At 40.2% G+C, this 17624-nt stretch overlaps 1 protein-coding gene across 4 annotated transcripts in view; it reads left to right on the top strand.

Annotated features, from left to right (window-relative positions):
• nup93 (nucleoporin 93) overlaps positions 1-17624 on the top strand; it is an 87802-nt gene that overhangs the window by 45110 nt on the left and 25068 nt on the right. For all 4 annotated transcript variants that reach the window (XM_088341104.1, XM_088341103.1, XM_088341105.1 and 1 more), the window contains 7 exons: positions 5391-5519; positions 11001-11075; positions 12717-12809; positions 12896-13035; positions 13759-13891; positions 15536-15693; positions 15806-15971. In XM_088341104.1, coding sequence (XP_088197230.1) covers positions 5391-5519; positions 11001-11075; positions 12717-12809; positions 12896-13035; positions 13759-13891; positions 15536-15693; positions 15806-15971 — 894 coding nt within the window. The remainder of the gene's footprint in view (positions 1-5390; positions 5520-11000; positions 11076-12716; positions 12810-12895; positions 13036-13758; positions 13892-15535; positions 15694-15805; positions 15972-17624) is intronic.

Genomic DNA, 17624 nt, shown 5'->3' with positions numbered 1-17624 from the left:
AAAATACCCATGAGTTGAGTCAACATGGATTTTTTTGGGCCCAATCTTACCTCTAATACACACACACACACGGCAAAAAGGATTTGAGGATGCACTAAAATAAAAAGTTGTTTTAGAAACGGATAATGCGTAACGATTGCCCAAATGACTAAAACAGCAACTACATTACTAAGATAAAGATGAAATTATTTCTTTTTCACTGACTTTCTTATAAGGCGGGGGTGTCCAAATTTATCAAAAAGCGGGCCAGATTTGGCAAGCTGAAAATGTGTTCGGGCTGACTATTCAGCCTGGCATTCTTTGAACACTCAACCTCCGTGAAGGGTTTGCAGAGTCACGCCTTTGTACGCCTTTGTAGAATTTTCATTTGACTCGCAGGGTCTCGTGAAAAAGCGCTGATGTGCTGTCAGAACAACTACCAGATGCTTCACCTTTTCACAGCGTTTGTTACTATTCAGGTTTTTGCCTGGCAGTGCCTCTTGATATTATATTCTTTGAAAACCAATTTGGCAGATGCAGTTGTTTCGGATTTGGGTGACAAAATACTCCAATGTCAACAGCACAGCCAACTTTTTTTTTTTATTTACTGGCCCGAAGTCGGAAAAGGGGTGGATTAAAATACTGACAGAAAGCCAAGGGCAAGATATCCAAAGGGTCACTGCCATCACCTGGTGAAATATTTTTGTTATTTATTTTGTTTTTTTGTTCAATTTAATTTATACTTAGGTCAATATTACTGGCGGGCAACATATTAATTTGATGACACCGGCCGCGGGCCAGTAAATATTTGATCACGGGCTGTAACTTCTCCCAGGCATAATGTAAAATAATAAATATCTGACAGTCCTAATACTAGCTGCTGATTCTAAATGATTGAAAAAATAATACATACAACAAAGACATTTAAATGCTTTTAAAAGTTCCTGTTGAACAACAAAATACAACAGTTTATTGTACTCTAGTACTTTGAAAAAGTGGCTGGATACAGTGGCTTGTGAAACTTTTTGGCCTCTTTAAACTTTGTGACATTTTGCTACATTTCAGACTTCAATCATCAAGATATAAAACTGTTATTTCTTGTGAAGCTTTAACAATAAGTGAGACCCAATCAGGAAGTGGAAGCACTTTATTGGCTATTTTAAACTTTTTTTAACAAACAAAAAGTGGGTGTGGAAAATTATTCAGCCCCTTTACTGTCAGTGCAGCAAACTGTCCAGAAGATCTCTGAATGATTCAATGTGACTAACGATGATAAATGGAATCCACCTGTGTGTAATCAAGTCTCTGTATAAATGCACTTGCACTGTGATAGTCTCAGAGGTCTGTTTAAAACGCAGAGAGCATCATTAAGAATGAGGAACACACCAGGCAGGTCCGAGATACTGTTGTGGAGAAGTTTAAGCTAGATTTGGATACAAAAGATTTCCCAAGCTTTAAACATCCCAAGGAGCACTGTGCAAAGTAATATTGAAATAGATAGATAGATAGATAGATAGATAGATAGATAGATACTTTATTCATCCCCTAAGGGAAATTCACATTTCCAGCAGCATCCCTGAGCTGAGAACAATACAATAATAAAGCCAAAAGAAAACAATATACAAATACCCAGTGTGACGTGCAAATGCCCACTTTAGCATGTTATATAGATTAACTAAATAGTGCTACACATAATGCAGTAAGATCCAATGTAGGTGGTGTGGTTTAATGTGGGCCTTTACTCTGCCGGGTGGAGTTAAAGAGCCTCATGGCATGAGGAAGAAAAGAACTCTTCAGTCTGTCCGTAGTACAAGACAGTGACAGCAGTCTGTCACTGAAACTGCTCTTCTGTCCGGAGATAATGCTGTGAAGCGGATGCGATGGATTGTCCATGATTGACCTCAGCTTTTTCAGTGCCTGTCTCTCAGCTGCTGTTGTTAGGCTGTCCAGCTCTTTGCCCACAACAGAGCTCGCTTTCCTAGCCAGTTTATTGAGACGAGAGGCATCCTTCTTCTTGATGCTGCCTCCCCAACACGCTGCCGCATAGAAGAGGGCGCTTGCCACTACTGTCTCATAGAATATTTTCAGGAGCTTTTTGCAGATGTTGAAGGAGGCCAGCCTTCTGAGGAAGTAAAGTCGGCTTTGCCCTTTCCTACATAGAGCTTCTGTGTTGGCAGTCCAGTCCAGTTTGTTGTCCAGCTGCACACCCAGGTATTTGTAGGTCTGGACAAATTCTACACATTCTCCCTTGATGGTTACAGGAACCGGGTGAGTTCTGGTTCTCCTGAAGTCCACCACCATCTCTCTGGTCTTGGTGGTGTTTAGGTGCAGGTGGTTTGCGTCGCTCCATCGGACAAAGTCCTGAATCAATTTCCTGTACTCCTCCTCCTGCCCGTTTCTGATACATCCCACGATCGCAGTGTCATCGGCAGACTTTTGCACATGGCAGGACTCAGAGTTGTACTTAAAGTCCGATGTATATAGAATGAATAGGAACGGAGAGAGAACGGTCCCCTGCGGAGATCCTGTGAATAAACGGCGCATCAAAATCTGGGTGCGCCAGAGTGACACCTGTCACGAGGTCGTGCTTCAGTGTTTCAAAGGCGTTCTGGCATGCATCGGACCAATCTGCAGGCGTCAGCTTCACTTGACCTTTCTTGCGGTCTCTCTTGCGCTTATGCTTGTCACCAGATTCAGATGTGAGCCTGAACAGAGGTTTTGCCTTCGCAGAACATGCTTCAATGAAGCTTTGGAAATACATCACCATGCCTAGAAAAGATCTGATTTTACTAGGGCATGGCGTCTTGCCATCCGACTCCATTAGATCAGCGACTTGTACGTCATTTATCGCTCTCACTTTCTCGGGGTCAGTCCGAATTCCATCCTCACTGATGACATGCCCAAGAAATTTCACAGTCCGTCTGAGGAAAAAACACTTTTTGGGTGCGAGCTTGAGGTTGTGTTCCTTAAGGCGAGTAAACACCATCTGCAGGCGTTGGAGTGCAACTTCCTCTGTGGGGGCAAACACCATCAGATCGTCGAGGTAACATAATAGGCTCATGAAATTCTGATCACCAAATATTGACATCATCATCCTCATAAATGTTGCTGGGCTGTTGCAAAGTCCCTGAGGGAGCCGGTTGTACTCGTGAAGGCCGAATGGTGAGGAGAATGCCGTGTACTTTTTGTCGTCAGGGTGCAAGGGGACATTGTAGTGGCCTGACGTCAGATCCATTGTGGAGAAAAAGGCATTTCCCCCAAGTGCGGCCAAAGCATCAGCTTGATGCGGTAGTGGGTAGGCATCCTTTATGGTTCTTGCATTAAGCCTTCTGAAATCAGTACATACCCTTAGTTCTCCATTCCGCTTCCATATGAGAACAAGCGCAGATGCATAGTCGCTAGTCGACTTCTGAATAATTCCTTTCTCTTCCATCTCGTTCAGAGTCGTCCTCAGTTTTTCATACTGACTTGGTGGTATACGTCTGTAGGGTAGACGGAACGGCTTATCATCAACAAGGTGGATACGATGTACAAACTCTTTGGCCTCTCCACAGTCCATCTTATGGCGAGAAAAGATTGACTCGAATTGTTCGATGATATGAAGGAGCTTGTCTTTACACTGCAGCGAAACCTCACATGACTTCAGGTCAATGTCTTGCAGTCCCAGAGCTTCCAATGCACGCATCATGTCCTCTTCTGACCTGGGTCGGACCTCTTTGCTCTGTACACTCTGCACGTTGCACTTGACCTCCTCTGCATTGGGCAGGTCTTCCGCTGCGATACAAGGAGACACATCTGCAATTTTCCTGTTTCTTCTCAGCACCACAACTCTGTCCGTGGGATTAAAGACTTTAACAGGCACCCATCCATCTCCCCAGAGTGGAGTAACAACTCGTCCGACAAGGACTTGTCTGGGCGCAGCCTTAGATTGGGTTGGCTCAACGACCACTGTGCTGCCCGCTGATGCCCCGGCCAACTCAGGTAACTTGCCCCAAATAACGTACTCAGTCCGTGGATTCAGCGTCACGCAACTCTTGATCTTTACTGTCCCTACCTTGTCTGGAATGCAATCACCTCTCCATCTCTCTGTGTTGGAAAGCATTGACAGGAATTGACTGTGGTTATCGGACAGACCGTTGTCAGGAGTGGAAACTAATCTCCAATAGCCATCAGTACTTTTCAATTGAGTCAAAATATATTTGATGGCATTGCTGCCACCTGGTGGAAAAGTAGCCAGACCAGTCGCCTTTGCAAGTAAGACGCTCTCTCGCTCCCAGCTCAACTACCCTGCACACAGGCTCGAATTTCTTGCAAGTTCGGGCCGTCCCCCTAAACTTTCAGCTCATACAAGGAAGTGGTCAGAGATGCAGCCAAGAGGCCCATGATCTCTCTGGATGAACTGCAGAGGTCTACAGCTGAGGTGGGAGAGTCTGTTCATAGGACAACAATCAGTCGTATACTGCACAAATCTGTCCTTTATGGATGAGTGGCAAGAAGGAAGCCATTTCTTAAAGATATCCATTAAAAGTGTTGTTTAAAGTTTGCCACAAGCCACCTGGGAGACACACCAAACATGTGGAAGAAGGTGCTCTGGTCAGATGAGACCAAAATCAAACTTTTTGGCAACAAAGCAAGACGTTATGTCTGGCGTAAAAGCAGCACAGCTCATCACCCTCAACACATCATCCCCACTGTCATGGTAGTGGCAGCATCATGGTTTGGGCCTGCTTTTTTTCAACAGGGACAGGGAAGATGGTTGAAATTGATGGGAAGATGGATGGAGCCAAATACAGGACCATTCTGGAAGAAAACCTTATGGAGTCCGCAAAAGACCTGAGACTAAGATTATTCTTCCAACAAGACAATTATCCAAAGCAAAAGCTACAATGGAATGGTTCACCAAAAAGCATATCGAGGTGTTAGAATGGCCAAGTCAAAGTTCAGACCTCAATCCAATTGAGAATCCTATGAAAGAACTGCAAACTGCTGTTCACAACCTTACTGAGCTCGAGCTGTTTTGCAGGGAGGAATGGGCAAAAATATCAGTTACTCGATGTGCAAAACTGATAGAGACGTACGCCAAGCGACTTGCAGCTGTAATCGCAGCAAAAGGTGGCACTACAAAATATTAACTCAATGGGGCTGAATCATTTTGCACACCCACTTTTTTGTTTTTCTTCAGTTAAAAAAGTTTGAATTATCCAATAAAGTGTTCCACTTCATGATTGTGTCCCACTTATTAATTCTTTACAAGAAATTACAGTTTTATATTTTTATGTTTGAAGTCTGAAATGTGGCAAAAGGTCACAAAGTTCACGCGGGCCAAATAGTTTCGCAAGCCATTGTATGATAAAAAACAAAGGGCTGCACTGAACAGTTTATCTGCGTTATGACTCGTGTGTTTTTATCAGACATTCCTCCTGGCTGAAGAGTATCATCGTGAGTCCATGCTTGTTCAATGGGAGCATGTGAAGCAGAACGTGTTGCACACTTTCCTTGGAACAGGAGAGGATGCCCTGGACTTCAGTCAAGATGTGGAGGTAGGCCCCAAAAAGCTTGATCAGATTAAGCATTTGTGAAAAAAATGAGCGATGCAAACCTCAGTCTTTTCATTGTATGCATTGTAATAGATGGATTGATACTTTTCATCCCCGTAGAGAAATTCACAGATGAAATAATGAAAATTAACCGTATTTTACGAACTAAAAGGCGCGGCTAAAAGAACCAAATTGACCAGAAATTTGAAAGGCAGTCTTTTATACCCTAAAATATATCTGTCTACCATGGTCATATCCCTTGAGAGTGATGTTCAACAGCAAGACAAACACATACAAATACAAAGAATATAAGAAAAGGGAAAAAGTAGCAAAAAACACACGAAAATTTTGGACCATGGCCAAACAAGTTAAGCACCTCGGCACCCAAGTCTGTCATGCTTTCGTCCCTCGAGATGGAACGGGACACAAGAAAGCGGCAATGTCCCTCATACCCTAAAATACCACGGAAAAATGGGAAATATGCATGCATTATATATAGACAATGTTTTATTTCAGTGGTATCCAAACCTTTCAGAAAGCAGAGCCAGATTTGGTAAACTCAAAATGTGTGAGAGCATTTCACCCTCCTTAAATGTTTGCATTGCTTCGCAATTACTGTCCCGACCTCATCGCTCGTTTTTGTAACTTTTTCTTTTGACTCACAGGGTCTTGGGTAAAAGCGCTGGTGTGCTGTTTTAAAAAAGCTTCCAATTGCTTCACCTTCTCACAGCATCGGTTTTCATTTAGTTTTTTGTCGTTGGGCACAGTTGTTTCAGATTTCATTTAAAAAAATACTCAAATTTCCAGTTGTCCTGGAAGTGGCGTTCCTTAAAGTAAACTTAACTTTTTTATATAAAGTTGCCATGTAAAAAAAATTGGTTTAAGATCAGGTAATTGTGTAATTGTAATCCTGTGCAGTCATTTGAGACATTTTTGTGATTAAGGGCTATATAAATAAATGTGACTTGACTTGACTTAAAAAATAGGGTGTACTAAAATTCTCACAAAAAGTCTAGGGCAAGGTGGTCAAAGGGCTACTGCCATCGTCTGGTGACACGCTGATTATTTTTTATGTATTTTTCCCCCATACAAATTTCGAAAACATTTCTGGCCCCCAGGTTGGACTTTGTACATGCCTATTCTATCATATATTACCGGTTTTGTCCAATGATTGATCAATTAAAAAACACTGCCGACCAAAATCTTGAAATATTGTGTGCAACGATAATCAGATCAAGTTCGCGTCGGTAAGAGCGCCACCTTCATACAGTGGTGAGGGGACACCCTGAACGGGTTGCCCACCAGTCACAGTGCACATGGATTCATACATCCAATCACACCAATGGAACATTTTGATTTGCTAATTAACCTACCTTGGATGTTTTTGAAATGCGAGAGAAAAGCCACGCAGGAACAGGGAGAACATGCAAACTCCGCTCTGTGCAGCCAGTAGCTACAATTACACCCTGGACCTTTGCACTATGGGGCTAGGCGCTAAGCACCCAGCTGCTGGGGCACCGTACTAGGCACTCAGTTGTTTGAATATTAAGAAATTAAGATATTTTTTTTGTGTTTGAAATCGTGTCCCCCATTAAAGACTCACTTCCTAAAGTAAATAGTAACGAAAACAAAAAGCCATGTGCCTATTTTTGGTATGTTTTCTCATTTTGAATCTGGGTCATCTGTTAAATATAGCAATTCAGATACCATCTTAGTTTTTTTTTCTTTGCTCTCAATATGTTATATCGGTCAGGTGCTTTGTTTGAGCCTTGGCCAAGTCAAGACTTAAAACATTGTTGGGTAAATTCCGATTTTTTTTTGTGAGATCGTATACATTTCCAACTAAATGTGACATATCAGTCTCCTATGATTTTTAAGCCTCTCTTGTTTGATTGCCACCATATAAGGAAGAATGCATGTGACGTCACACGCAATGCATTGTCGAGGGAAGTGCAAACACCGCAGCGGATCTAGCAATTTGAATGAAATGAAAATGAAATGATCTGCATTTATATAGCGCTTTTCAAGTCAATGACTTCCCAAAGCGCTTTACAATGTGCTCCACATTTCCCAATAGCGGCCTTGCAGCCATGTAAGGCACTAACCAGCTTATTGGGGGTATTAGGGGTTCAGTGTCTTACCCAAGGACACTTCGACATGTAACACGGACGAGCCGGGATTCGAACTGGGATCCCTTGATCCAAAGACGAGCGCTCTACCTCCTGAGCTACTGCCACCCTGAAAGTTCTTGTGCTACTGTAGGCTGCACAGAGTTGTCCCCCCAAATATTAATTGAATGCGAAACCTAACTTTCCCTTCCATTAAATGCTCTCTGTGTGTTCGTTCGCATTGGTGTGTTGATTTCTAGGCTGCGCGGTAGAACATGGAAACCGAGCAGCCGTCAGAAAATTGAAGATTAATGAATCGTTAGTTCGCAAGTGGAAGAAGCTAAACGAACTTGGAAAAATTTGTATCTGTGTTTTTTGTAATCAATACTTGAAAACAAAACAACAACCAAACTACCGCTGTATATTTAAATGCGTATACTTGTATGCTTGTCTGTGTTGTGCCAAAAAGATCCCCTCTCGCGCAAACATTACTTAAACAGTCATCGGTCTACGCATGTTACATGATTGAGATGCATGTTATACAGTATATTATGAATGATTCACAAACCTCTATCTTAAATAACATGCTTACCCCAAACTATCAGTTTGACTCCAAATCACTAAAAACAATGACATTTTTATCATTTGTGTCGCAGTTGACAATCCACTGCTTCCTCTTTCCACTTTTATGTTGCTTTCGTTGGACTCATTGTCACCTCCACTTTTCACCAGTCTCTATGAACTCATTCGATAACTCCAAACTTTCTTTATGCTTCTTGGATGCATATTTCACTATTTGCATCATTTAATCTGCAGAATATGATTTTCTTCTCAGTACCGGGTAGAAACATTTGTTTGTGAAATGATAGCTTGGAATCTGAAAATTCTTGTCTCGATCGGTAATAAAATGTGGTGTCATTTCCCCATAGTAAGTATTTTCAACCCACTCAACAGGGATTTCTATAACAAATGCAAATTCTCTGTGCTTTACCGTTCTATTACATTTCCCCATAAAATGAGATCCAAAGTTGCTTTAGTGACGTTTGCGCTAGTGACGTATGCTAGTGGGGACATTAGTCCGCCTATGTCAAGGTTGACATTTTCGACACGCCCCTAGAGCGCCTTCTGGCGGTTTAGTGTATACCCGGTAATAATGTGTCTATAATTTCACACATAAGTAGCACCCAAAGCTATGAAAATACATTACTGTAGTAGAATTGGGCTGGATAAAAATATCGGATCGCCAAACCCCGTGCTTAGTTGGTTTGCAATAGAAAGGCAAGGGTATCTACTCAGTACATCGATGGACTTTCGTTTGCTGCAGGGTTCTCCAACCTTTTTTACGTCAATTTGTGTATTTGTATAGCCCTTACTCTTAAGAAACCTCAAAGGGCTGCACAGACTACAAGCTGAAAGTTACTTTTTGTTAGCAATTAGTGCAAAGGTCACATAGTTTAATGAGTATTTCTAAAATAGCAACTCAGCTAGATATCTTGCCAGATAGCTGAAAGAGTAGCTTGATAGTTAGCTTGAAAGTTAAACAGGTAAACAAAATAAAAGGTAAAGGAGTAAAATGCCATCTAAATAGCCAGATGGAAAGAATAACAAAGTTAGCTAGTTATAAAGGAAGCCAAAATTAAGTTTGATCACTCGCAAAAAGGTGAAATGTTGGCAAGACAGCACGCAGAAAATGTAAAAAGTTATCCAAATAGCTTGCTATACAGCTAAAAGGGTAGGAAGATGGCTAGCTCGGTCTGTCTATCTACCCTGCTCATATCCCTCGAGAGTGGTGACCAACAGCAAGACAAACACATACTAAAACAAAGAATTTTAAAAAAGGGAAAAAGTAGCAAAAAACACACACAAACATTTTTGGGCCCTGGCCAACCCAAATGCCCAAACAAGTTAAGCACCTCGGCACCCAAGTTGGTCATGCTTTCATCCCTCCAGATGAAACGAGACACACGAAAGCTGAGGTCAGGGTGACAGAACACACTCTTCTGTTCAACAGCAGGGCCCGGCAGCTTTCACTGGTTTACCCCTGCCGCATCATACAGGTGCCCTGTCAATCCCTTAGAACACATCTAAACATCCCACTATCCTTTTACAACACCTCTTCACTCATAAGCTCAGGAGGTGGAGCGCTCGTCTTGGAATCAAGGGATCGCAGGTTCGATTCTCGGCCCCTCCATGTTATATGTCGAAGTGTCCTTGGGCAAGACACTGAATCCCTAATGCCCCCAATAAGGTCGTCGGCGTGTGCGTGTGTGCGAGAGAGGGAATGGGTAAATGTGAAGCACATTGTAGCGCTTTGGGAGGTCTTCATTGACTTGAAAAGCGCTATATAAAAGCAGATAATTTATTTATTCCTATCACCAACAAGAGTTCTAGCTTCCACTATATTTAGACCTCTTTCTGCAGTGCACTCATAACACCATCCATCCACGTCAATCGCGGCCTTCCTCTTGGTCTCCTGCCATTTACTTCTGCTTTGTAGATCCTCTTCAACATTTGCTCCTCATCCATCCTTTCCATGTGTCCAAACCAACCGAGTACTCTCATATACACACGCTTGCTCAGTTCCACAACTACTTCAGTTCTCTCTCACAATTTCATTTCTCAGTCCATCCAATTTTGTCACTCCTAATATACTCCTCAAACACTTCATCTCAAAAACATTTTATTTCCTTCTCAAATCTGCGTTCAGGCTTCAAGTCTCTGCACCATACAACACAGTCGGCACAATCACACTATCATGCAGTCCTCTCTTAACATCCACACTCATACTCTTGTTGTTCATCACTCTCCTCACAGCACCCTAAAGCTTGCTCCTTCACCATTTGCATTCACATCACAACCCAAGTACCTAAATCTTTTAACTTCTTCCAGCACCTGTCCATGCAACGTTATTTCCAACGCCATGCCCACTCCATCACATGAACACTTCATCAAATTACTCTTCCCAACATTCACACATAACTTACACCTATCACACACTCTTCCAAACTCCATTACCAACCTTCTCAAAGTTTCCTCGGATGCTTCAAAGGTAGCCAGACAGCTAGCTTTCAAAAAACTTTTCTTTTGTGCAGATTTTCTTAATTAAACCTAAATTGGGATTTAGTTTGTTTTATTTCATGTAAAATAGATTAGTAAAAAGAATTTAAAAAAAACTTGTCCTTAGCGGGACACCACGCTGGAGACCCGCCGGCTTACTGGAATGATTAAGTGGCTGGCGATGTGTTTATTTCTCTTTGAGATTGGACTTGATTGATGTGCCTTTGTGTGGAAGCCTACTGATCATCAAGCTATGCCATTCAGAGAACCAATAGCATATGGTGCAAATTACAAACAAATATTTCTCCTTTTTGTTCAGCCCAGCTTTGTGAGTGAAATGACTCCACCACGGAGGAGTGTTTTGGACAGTGTGGAGACAGCTTACGGACTGCAGGTGAGTCAACCAAATGGTATTCAAAGGTTGACCAGGTTGTGTGTATTTTTTTATTTCAAGCAATTATATTTCCCTTTGCTGCCCAATGAAAAAAACATGAACTCATTCATTGCCCATTTTTTTAAACCGTATGAAAACTTTTCTGCAGTGCATTACACTTTAAAGGGACAGTCTAAGATTTGACCACTAAATGTCGCTTTATTGTGCAGTGCAGTGGAAAATGATTGCTTAAAAGCACCACAAGAAAGTATACACAAAATATACACCACAGAGACTTTATCATTCATTATCTGCACTGCTTATCCCCAATAGGGTCGCTGGGCAAAATGCACCATTTGCCTTATTTATTTACTCCGCCTTTTACGAAGGAAGAATAAAAGGAAGATAGGGGGGAACGAAAGAGAAAAGGGGGTGAGGAAAAAAAGAAGGGGAAATAAAAAATATGACGAAAGGAAACTTTTTAAAAAGGAAAAAAAAACTAAAAAGGAGAGAAAAAACTAAGATGAAAAATGAAAATAAAAAGGAAAAGTAAGGGAAAGAAAAGAGGAAAAAAGAAAAGGGGACACAGAAAAAGCAACAATCAAAACAAGAAAAGAAAAGGGGAATAATAGAGAAAAAAGCTACCTCTTGCTGAGCCACGTCTGTCAAATAATTAGATTTCTCAACCTCTAACTAATAATAAATGCATGTTTATATAATAGTTATATATATATATATATATATTTATATATATTGTTCTGGATAGTTAGTTTATATGATAGATATGATCGTTTATATGATAGTTTATATGATAGTTATGATAGCCGCATGTGCACTCTTTGTCAAAAAATCAATTTTTTCACCGCTAGGTGCTAAACAACTACATCATGTCTAGTCATACACGTCGCTCTGTATTTTTATAATTTGGCTGTCATATGGAATAAGAATATTGTTTAAACAAAACACTCATGTAAAAAATGAACTTGACACGTAGTAAAATGAAACTTGACACGCAGAGTATACGTTGTTTTTTAAATATGATTACTAATGGTATCATTTCATGTTTCAATACCCAGAGCCATCCTCCTTTTTTCTTAAAAATGACTTTTGGCTTGTAACCTTGCTTATTCAACCTTATTTAGGTTTTTAATATTAAAAATAAATGTTGGCATCCGTTCCATCTTCTACCGACTTGACAACGAATACTTGAATTCAAATTTGACAATGACTTAATTTGATTTTAGCCATTCCTGATAGCTGAGTAGAAACTGTGCACAGGAGGCCAGATCGAATATATTGATAAATATGGCAGCAGGGGAGAATTATGGGTAAATTATGTTTCTCCTTTATCTACGCTGACCTTCCCTCATTCCATTTCATCCACATCCTCACACTGCGTCGACACATAGCATGCAGCATCATCTGCCTCGTTTTTGTCATCTTTTTCGATGACCTTGTTCACGTTGTGATCGTTTTCTCACTGTTTTTTTGTTGTGAACCATTTCAATCTATGGTCATAATTCTTCGCTTTTGTTCTGGAACTTGAAGATGGAACTGTAAGCTTTTTTTTAATGTATGGTATGATTTCTTAATTTCGCAATACCTTGTTCTGTCTGCTGTGCATGTAATCTGTTTTATTTATAATAACCACACACTCCTTAGATCTACATTTACAATGAGAAGATTGCAAACGGTCATATAAAGCCAAATCTGGTAGATTTATGTGCATCTGTTGCAGAAACCTTGGATGACAAGGTAAAAATCGTTTAACCGCAAATATGATGTATTTTTAAAAATCATGCATGTAGATTTTTCTCATCAGTCATATTCTTCCTTTTTAGAACGTGTCAAACATGTGGCAGATGGTAAAACAGATAACAGATGTTTTGCTGGTTCCTGCCAAAGATACACTAGAGAGTCGGACTTCTGTCGAGATTCAAATGGCATTTGTGCGGCAAGCCCTTGGTTTCCTGGAGAATAGGTGAATGTGTGAATTAAAATATCCCTTTGATTAACAGAAATAAGCTTAAATCATCAGAACAAATTATGTGTAGGGTAAAAAGAAAACAAAGTAACAAATACAAGAAAAAAGGAAACAAGAAAAGCTAAAGAAGAAAAAGGCATGAAAACAGAAGTAAAAAGCTTGGAAAAAAGAAACAATGCTAAGAAAAAAAAACAATAGCAAAAAGGGTAAAAAGTAAAGGAGCAAGAACAAAGACATGTTTCTTTGATAGGTCCTGTGTTCCATTCAATTAATTTGCAATCATTTTGCCAACATTGTACTTCCACTAAAAAGTGTGATTAAATACAGTTCTGTATTGTGCAACCAATGTATGTAACAGAAGGTACTTTTTGAAATCGGAAATCTTTTATAGTTATTGTAAAAACCACCGGCGTGTGTGGGCCGTACAACCTTTCCAATAGTACATTAACCAATTCATTAATATATATAAAAAAATTACCATTGCCAAAAACTCAGCAAAATGTAACACGATTTGATCTCAGGTTTTGGACATGTTTGATAATGATTTGTTTGCCAAACGCTGGACTAAAGTTGCTCACCGTTATCCCAAGAGCTGCTCACAGACTGTGTGTTATTGCTTAGACCTGTAGAAGCTTACACGGAATATTGGCACTAACTAAAACCAGTGGTAATATGCAGCTAACAAAGGTACCATGGCATGTGGCTTATTTTGTTTTACAGTTTTCAAAATTATATCATGGTGACTGTGTTTGGAAACCTTCATCAAGCACAACCAGGAGGGGTGCCTGGAACATACCAACTTGTGCACAGTTTTCTTAACATTAAACTACCCGGTTCTTTGCCTGGAATGCAGGTAACATATGCTCATGGTCTTAGAAATGTTCATAATTGTTTGTGATTTGTTAAATAATAATGTTATGTAACCCATGTTTATGCTGTATAAAATGAACTGCATTTATGTAGCGCTTTTTAACACGGACGAGCCCTGATTCGAACTGGGATCCTGTGATCCCAAGACAAGCGCTCTACCTCCTGAGCTACTGCCGCCCCATGTATAACATGTATAAACATGTGTAATCTAGCAGTTTTATACGCAGGGTTTGTACAGGTGCTTGAAAAGGCTTGAAAATACTTGAATGTTCATGTTTTTCTTTTGAAGTTTTTTAAAATTTTAAGTGAAGTGCTTATCAATGCTCAATTATTGCCATGTTTCTCCGGTTAGGTGTTGAGCTAGGGTTAAGAGCTAGGGTTTGGGCTTAAAATATGGGTTTTAAACTTATTTTACAGTGCCAGAATGGGATCCGGGGTTAGGGTTAGAAACTAGGGTTTTAGCTACTTATTCAGGTATTAAACTAAAATTCAGTTTCGGTTCTAAAATATGGTTTGGCACTAGGGTTACACTTAGAATTATGTGTAGGTTTATGGTTCGAAACTACTGTAGGGTTTCAGCTCCATATTAGGGTTACAAACAGAATCTAGGGTTCCAAAATGGGTTTGGCGCTAGGGTTACAGTTTCAAACAGGGTTACAGCTAGGATTAGGTGTGGGGTTCGTCTTAGTAGCTGCGGTTTGGGCTGCAAGTTAGGGTTTTTAACCAATTTTTGGGTTCCGAAATAAGGTTTGGGCGAGAGTACACTAAGGTTTTAGGTTTCCGTTCTTCCCTTAATGGTACTGATAAAATTGGTGATTTGGCTTTTGAAACCCCTTAAAAAGAGTTTGCCATTAAAAAGGTTCATGAACCCTGTATATGTTGTGTGTTTTCACTTTTACAAAAATAGGGGAATTGGATTTCATTTAAGTTGAAAGATTTAATTAGCATCAGGTTTTAGAAGAGCTTCTTTTGTTTTTTTTGCATTGATATTTAACTTCGGATTCTACTGGGAATGCTTTGTTCAAAAAAACTCCCTCTCAATATAAAATATGTCAACACAAAATAACTCTGTAAATCTCTTTAAATACATTGGCATGTTTTTATAGTTCTGCTGTTCTCATAAGGTTAAACCTGTTAGGCACACTATAACAGAAACATAGAGATGTATTTAAAATACATGTTGTAAAAATTATACATGTTAAACATTCTAAAAGGACTGTATGACTATTTAGTAACTATGTTGCAACTAAATGTCATTGCACTACTTTTCACTGTTGTTCTGATGCACTTACAAATGACCAAGCATTACCTAGTAAATATTTTTGATTATTTATCCTTTATTTTTTTCTCTTATAAGTCTTTATTAAATGTTTATCCTGGAGTTGCCATGTTCAGTATTTCGTTATAAATGAAAATTTTTAAAATGCTAAGCAGGGTTTTTACAATATCATACACACACAAAATACATGTAAGTCACTTGAGTTTGAGAACAGGCCTGTTCCATCTAGTTGTTCTCGGGAGCTTCGTTTTTTTTAACTCCGAACCTAAAGTAGTTTGTATATTGAGGTGTGAGTATGGTAGTTTAATTTTAAGGTTTGGTTAAATATAGTTTTGTAATTGTGACAAGGATGGTGAGATAGAGGGCCATCCAGTATGGGCTGTGATCTACTATTGTCTACGATGTGGGGACCTGAATGCAACCATGAACGTGATCAATCGAGTCCAGCACCAACTAGGAGATTTCAAAATGTGGTTTGAGGAGTATGCAAACAGCCCAAATAGACGGTGAGAAATTGTCTATTCTTCTTTTTTGACAAATACACGCACACAACTCATTTGACTTCTAGCTGTATTGCAATGTTCTTTCTAATGTTCCACCGTTTTTTTCACCTTTTAGTCTTTCACCAACTTCAGAGAACAAGCTTCGTCTCCATTACCGTCGAGCATTAAGGAACAGTGCAGATCCCTACAAGCGAGCTGTTTACTGCTTTGTTGGGAAATGTGACATCAGTGAAAACCATGGAGAAGTGGCCGACAAGACTGAAGACTATTTGTGGCTCAAGGTACTGTATTTTTGTTCTTTAGTTCTAGGATTACCGTGGGGCAAATAAGCATTTAGTAGGTAATTGTGCAAGTTGAACACCACAAAAACAAAGGAACTCAGACTGGACTTCAGGAGGAAAGGTAGGAACCCAGCACCACTCATTATAAACGGAGACTGTGTAGAGAGAGTCCACTCTGTCAAATTCCTGGGTGTGCACATCTCCGACGTCCTCTCCTGGTCTGCAAACACCAGAGCCGTGGTAGGGAAGGCGCAGCAGCGGCTCCATTTCCTGAGAGTGCTCAGGAAAAATAATCTGGAACTGCAGCTGCTGGTGTCCTTCTACAGAGCCACAGTGGAGAGCATTCTGGCATACAGCATCACGATGTGGTATGCTGGGTGCACGGCAGCAGACAGGAAAATACTTCAGAGGGTCATCAACACAGCCTAGAGAATCGTTGGTTGTTTTCTGCCCAGTTTGGAGGACATTGCCTTCTCTCGCTACCTCAGCAGAGTAGAAAACATCAAGGACTCCTCTCATCCCGGCATCCACCTCTTTGACCTGCTGCCCTCCGGCAGACGCCACAGGTCACACAAAACAAAAACAAACAGACTGAGACAGTTTCTGCCCAAGAGCCATCACCACGCTACATACACACTGTACAAAAATCCTGAAACTCTCCACAAACTCTTAAAAAAAAGAATACCAATGCAAACACACTACCTCATACAGATGTAAAATGTTATTCATGACTATGCTTACTTTGCACAGTGTTGCCTATTTGTACTTTTGCATATTGCACTACTACAATCCCCTGTAAGTAAACACCCAATGTAAATATCTTCTGCTTTTACGTGCCCACACCTTCTTGAGTAAATATTTTGTGTTCATATATATCCAAATTCTTATTATCTTTATAGCTTTTTATTTTATTTTATACAGACTAAATGTGTAATTGGATTGCCACGTCCAATTTATATGTTCAACTCTTTTTGTAACGATGATAAAAAAAGGTATATTCAATACTATTTCAGGTTCCCCCACTTGAAAATATTAGAGTGGCCTGTAATTGTTAACATACCTTAACAACCTCAACCATAAGAGACAGAATGTGAATAAAATTAATTTATTTACAAATCATTTACAAAAATTGGTCAATACCAAAAGTTAATCTCAATACTTTACCCTGTGTTGGCCATAAAGAAGGCCAAATTTTCAGTAACTCTTCAAACTTTTTTCACTTTTTCTAGTATTTTGGCCCATTCCTTCATGCTGATCTCTAGAGCAGTGACGTCTTTGGACTGTTGTTGGGTAACTCAGACTTCAACTCCCTCCACAGATTTTCAATTTGGGTGAGATCTGGAGACTGGCTAGGACACCACAGGACTTTGTAGGCTTCTTACGAAGCCACTTCTTTGTTGCCCTGGCTGTGTGTTTGGCATCATTGTCATACTTAAAGACCCTGCAACTTCCCATTTTCAATGCCTTGCTGGCGGAAGGAGATTTTCACTCAAAATATTTCTATTCATGGCCCCTTTCATTCTTTACACAGATCAGTCGTTCTGGTCCCTTTTGAAGGAAAAAAGCTGAAAGCATGATGTTTCCACCCTTATGCTTCACAGTCGGTGTGGGCGGGCCTGGATGTGTACTGGCATCAGCAGGAAGACACGTCCG

This window comes from Urocampus carinirostris, chromosome 7 (assembly GCF_059441175.1).
Source record: "Urocampus carinirostris isolate Australia breed hairy pipefish chromosome 7, RoL_Ucar_1.0, whole genome shotgun sequence".
NCBI lineage: Eukaryota > Metazoa > Chordata > Actinopteri > Syngnathiformes > Syngnathidae > Urocampus > Urocampus carinirostris.
The sequence above is the reverse complement of the archived record's forward strand: the minus strand, read 5'-3'. Positions and strand labels throughout refer to the sequence as shown.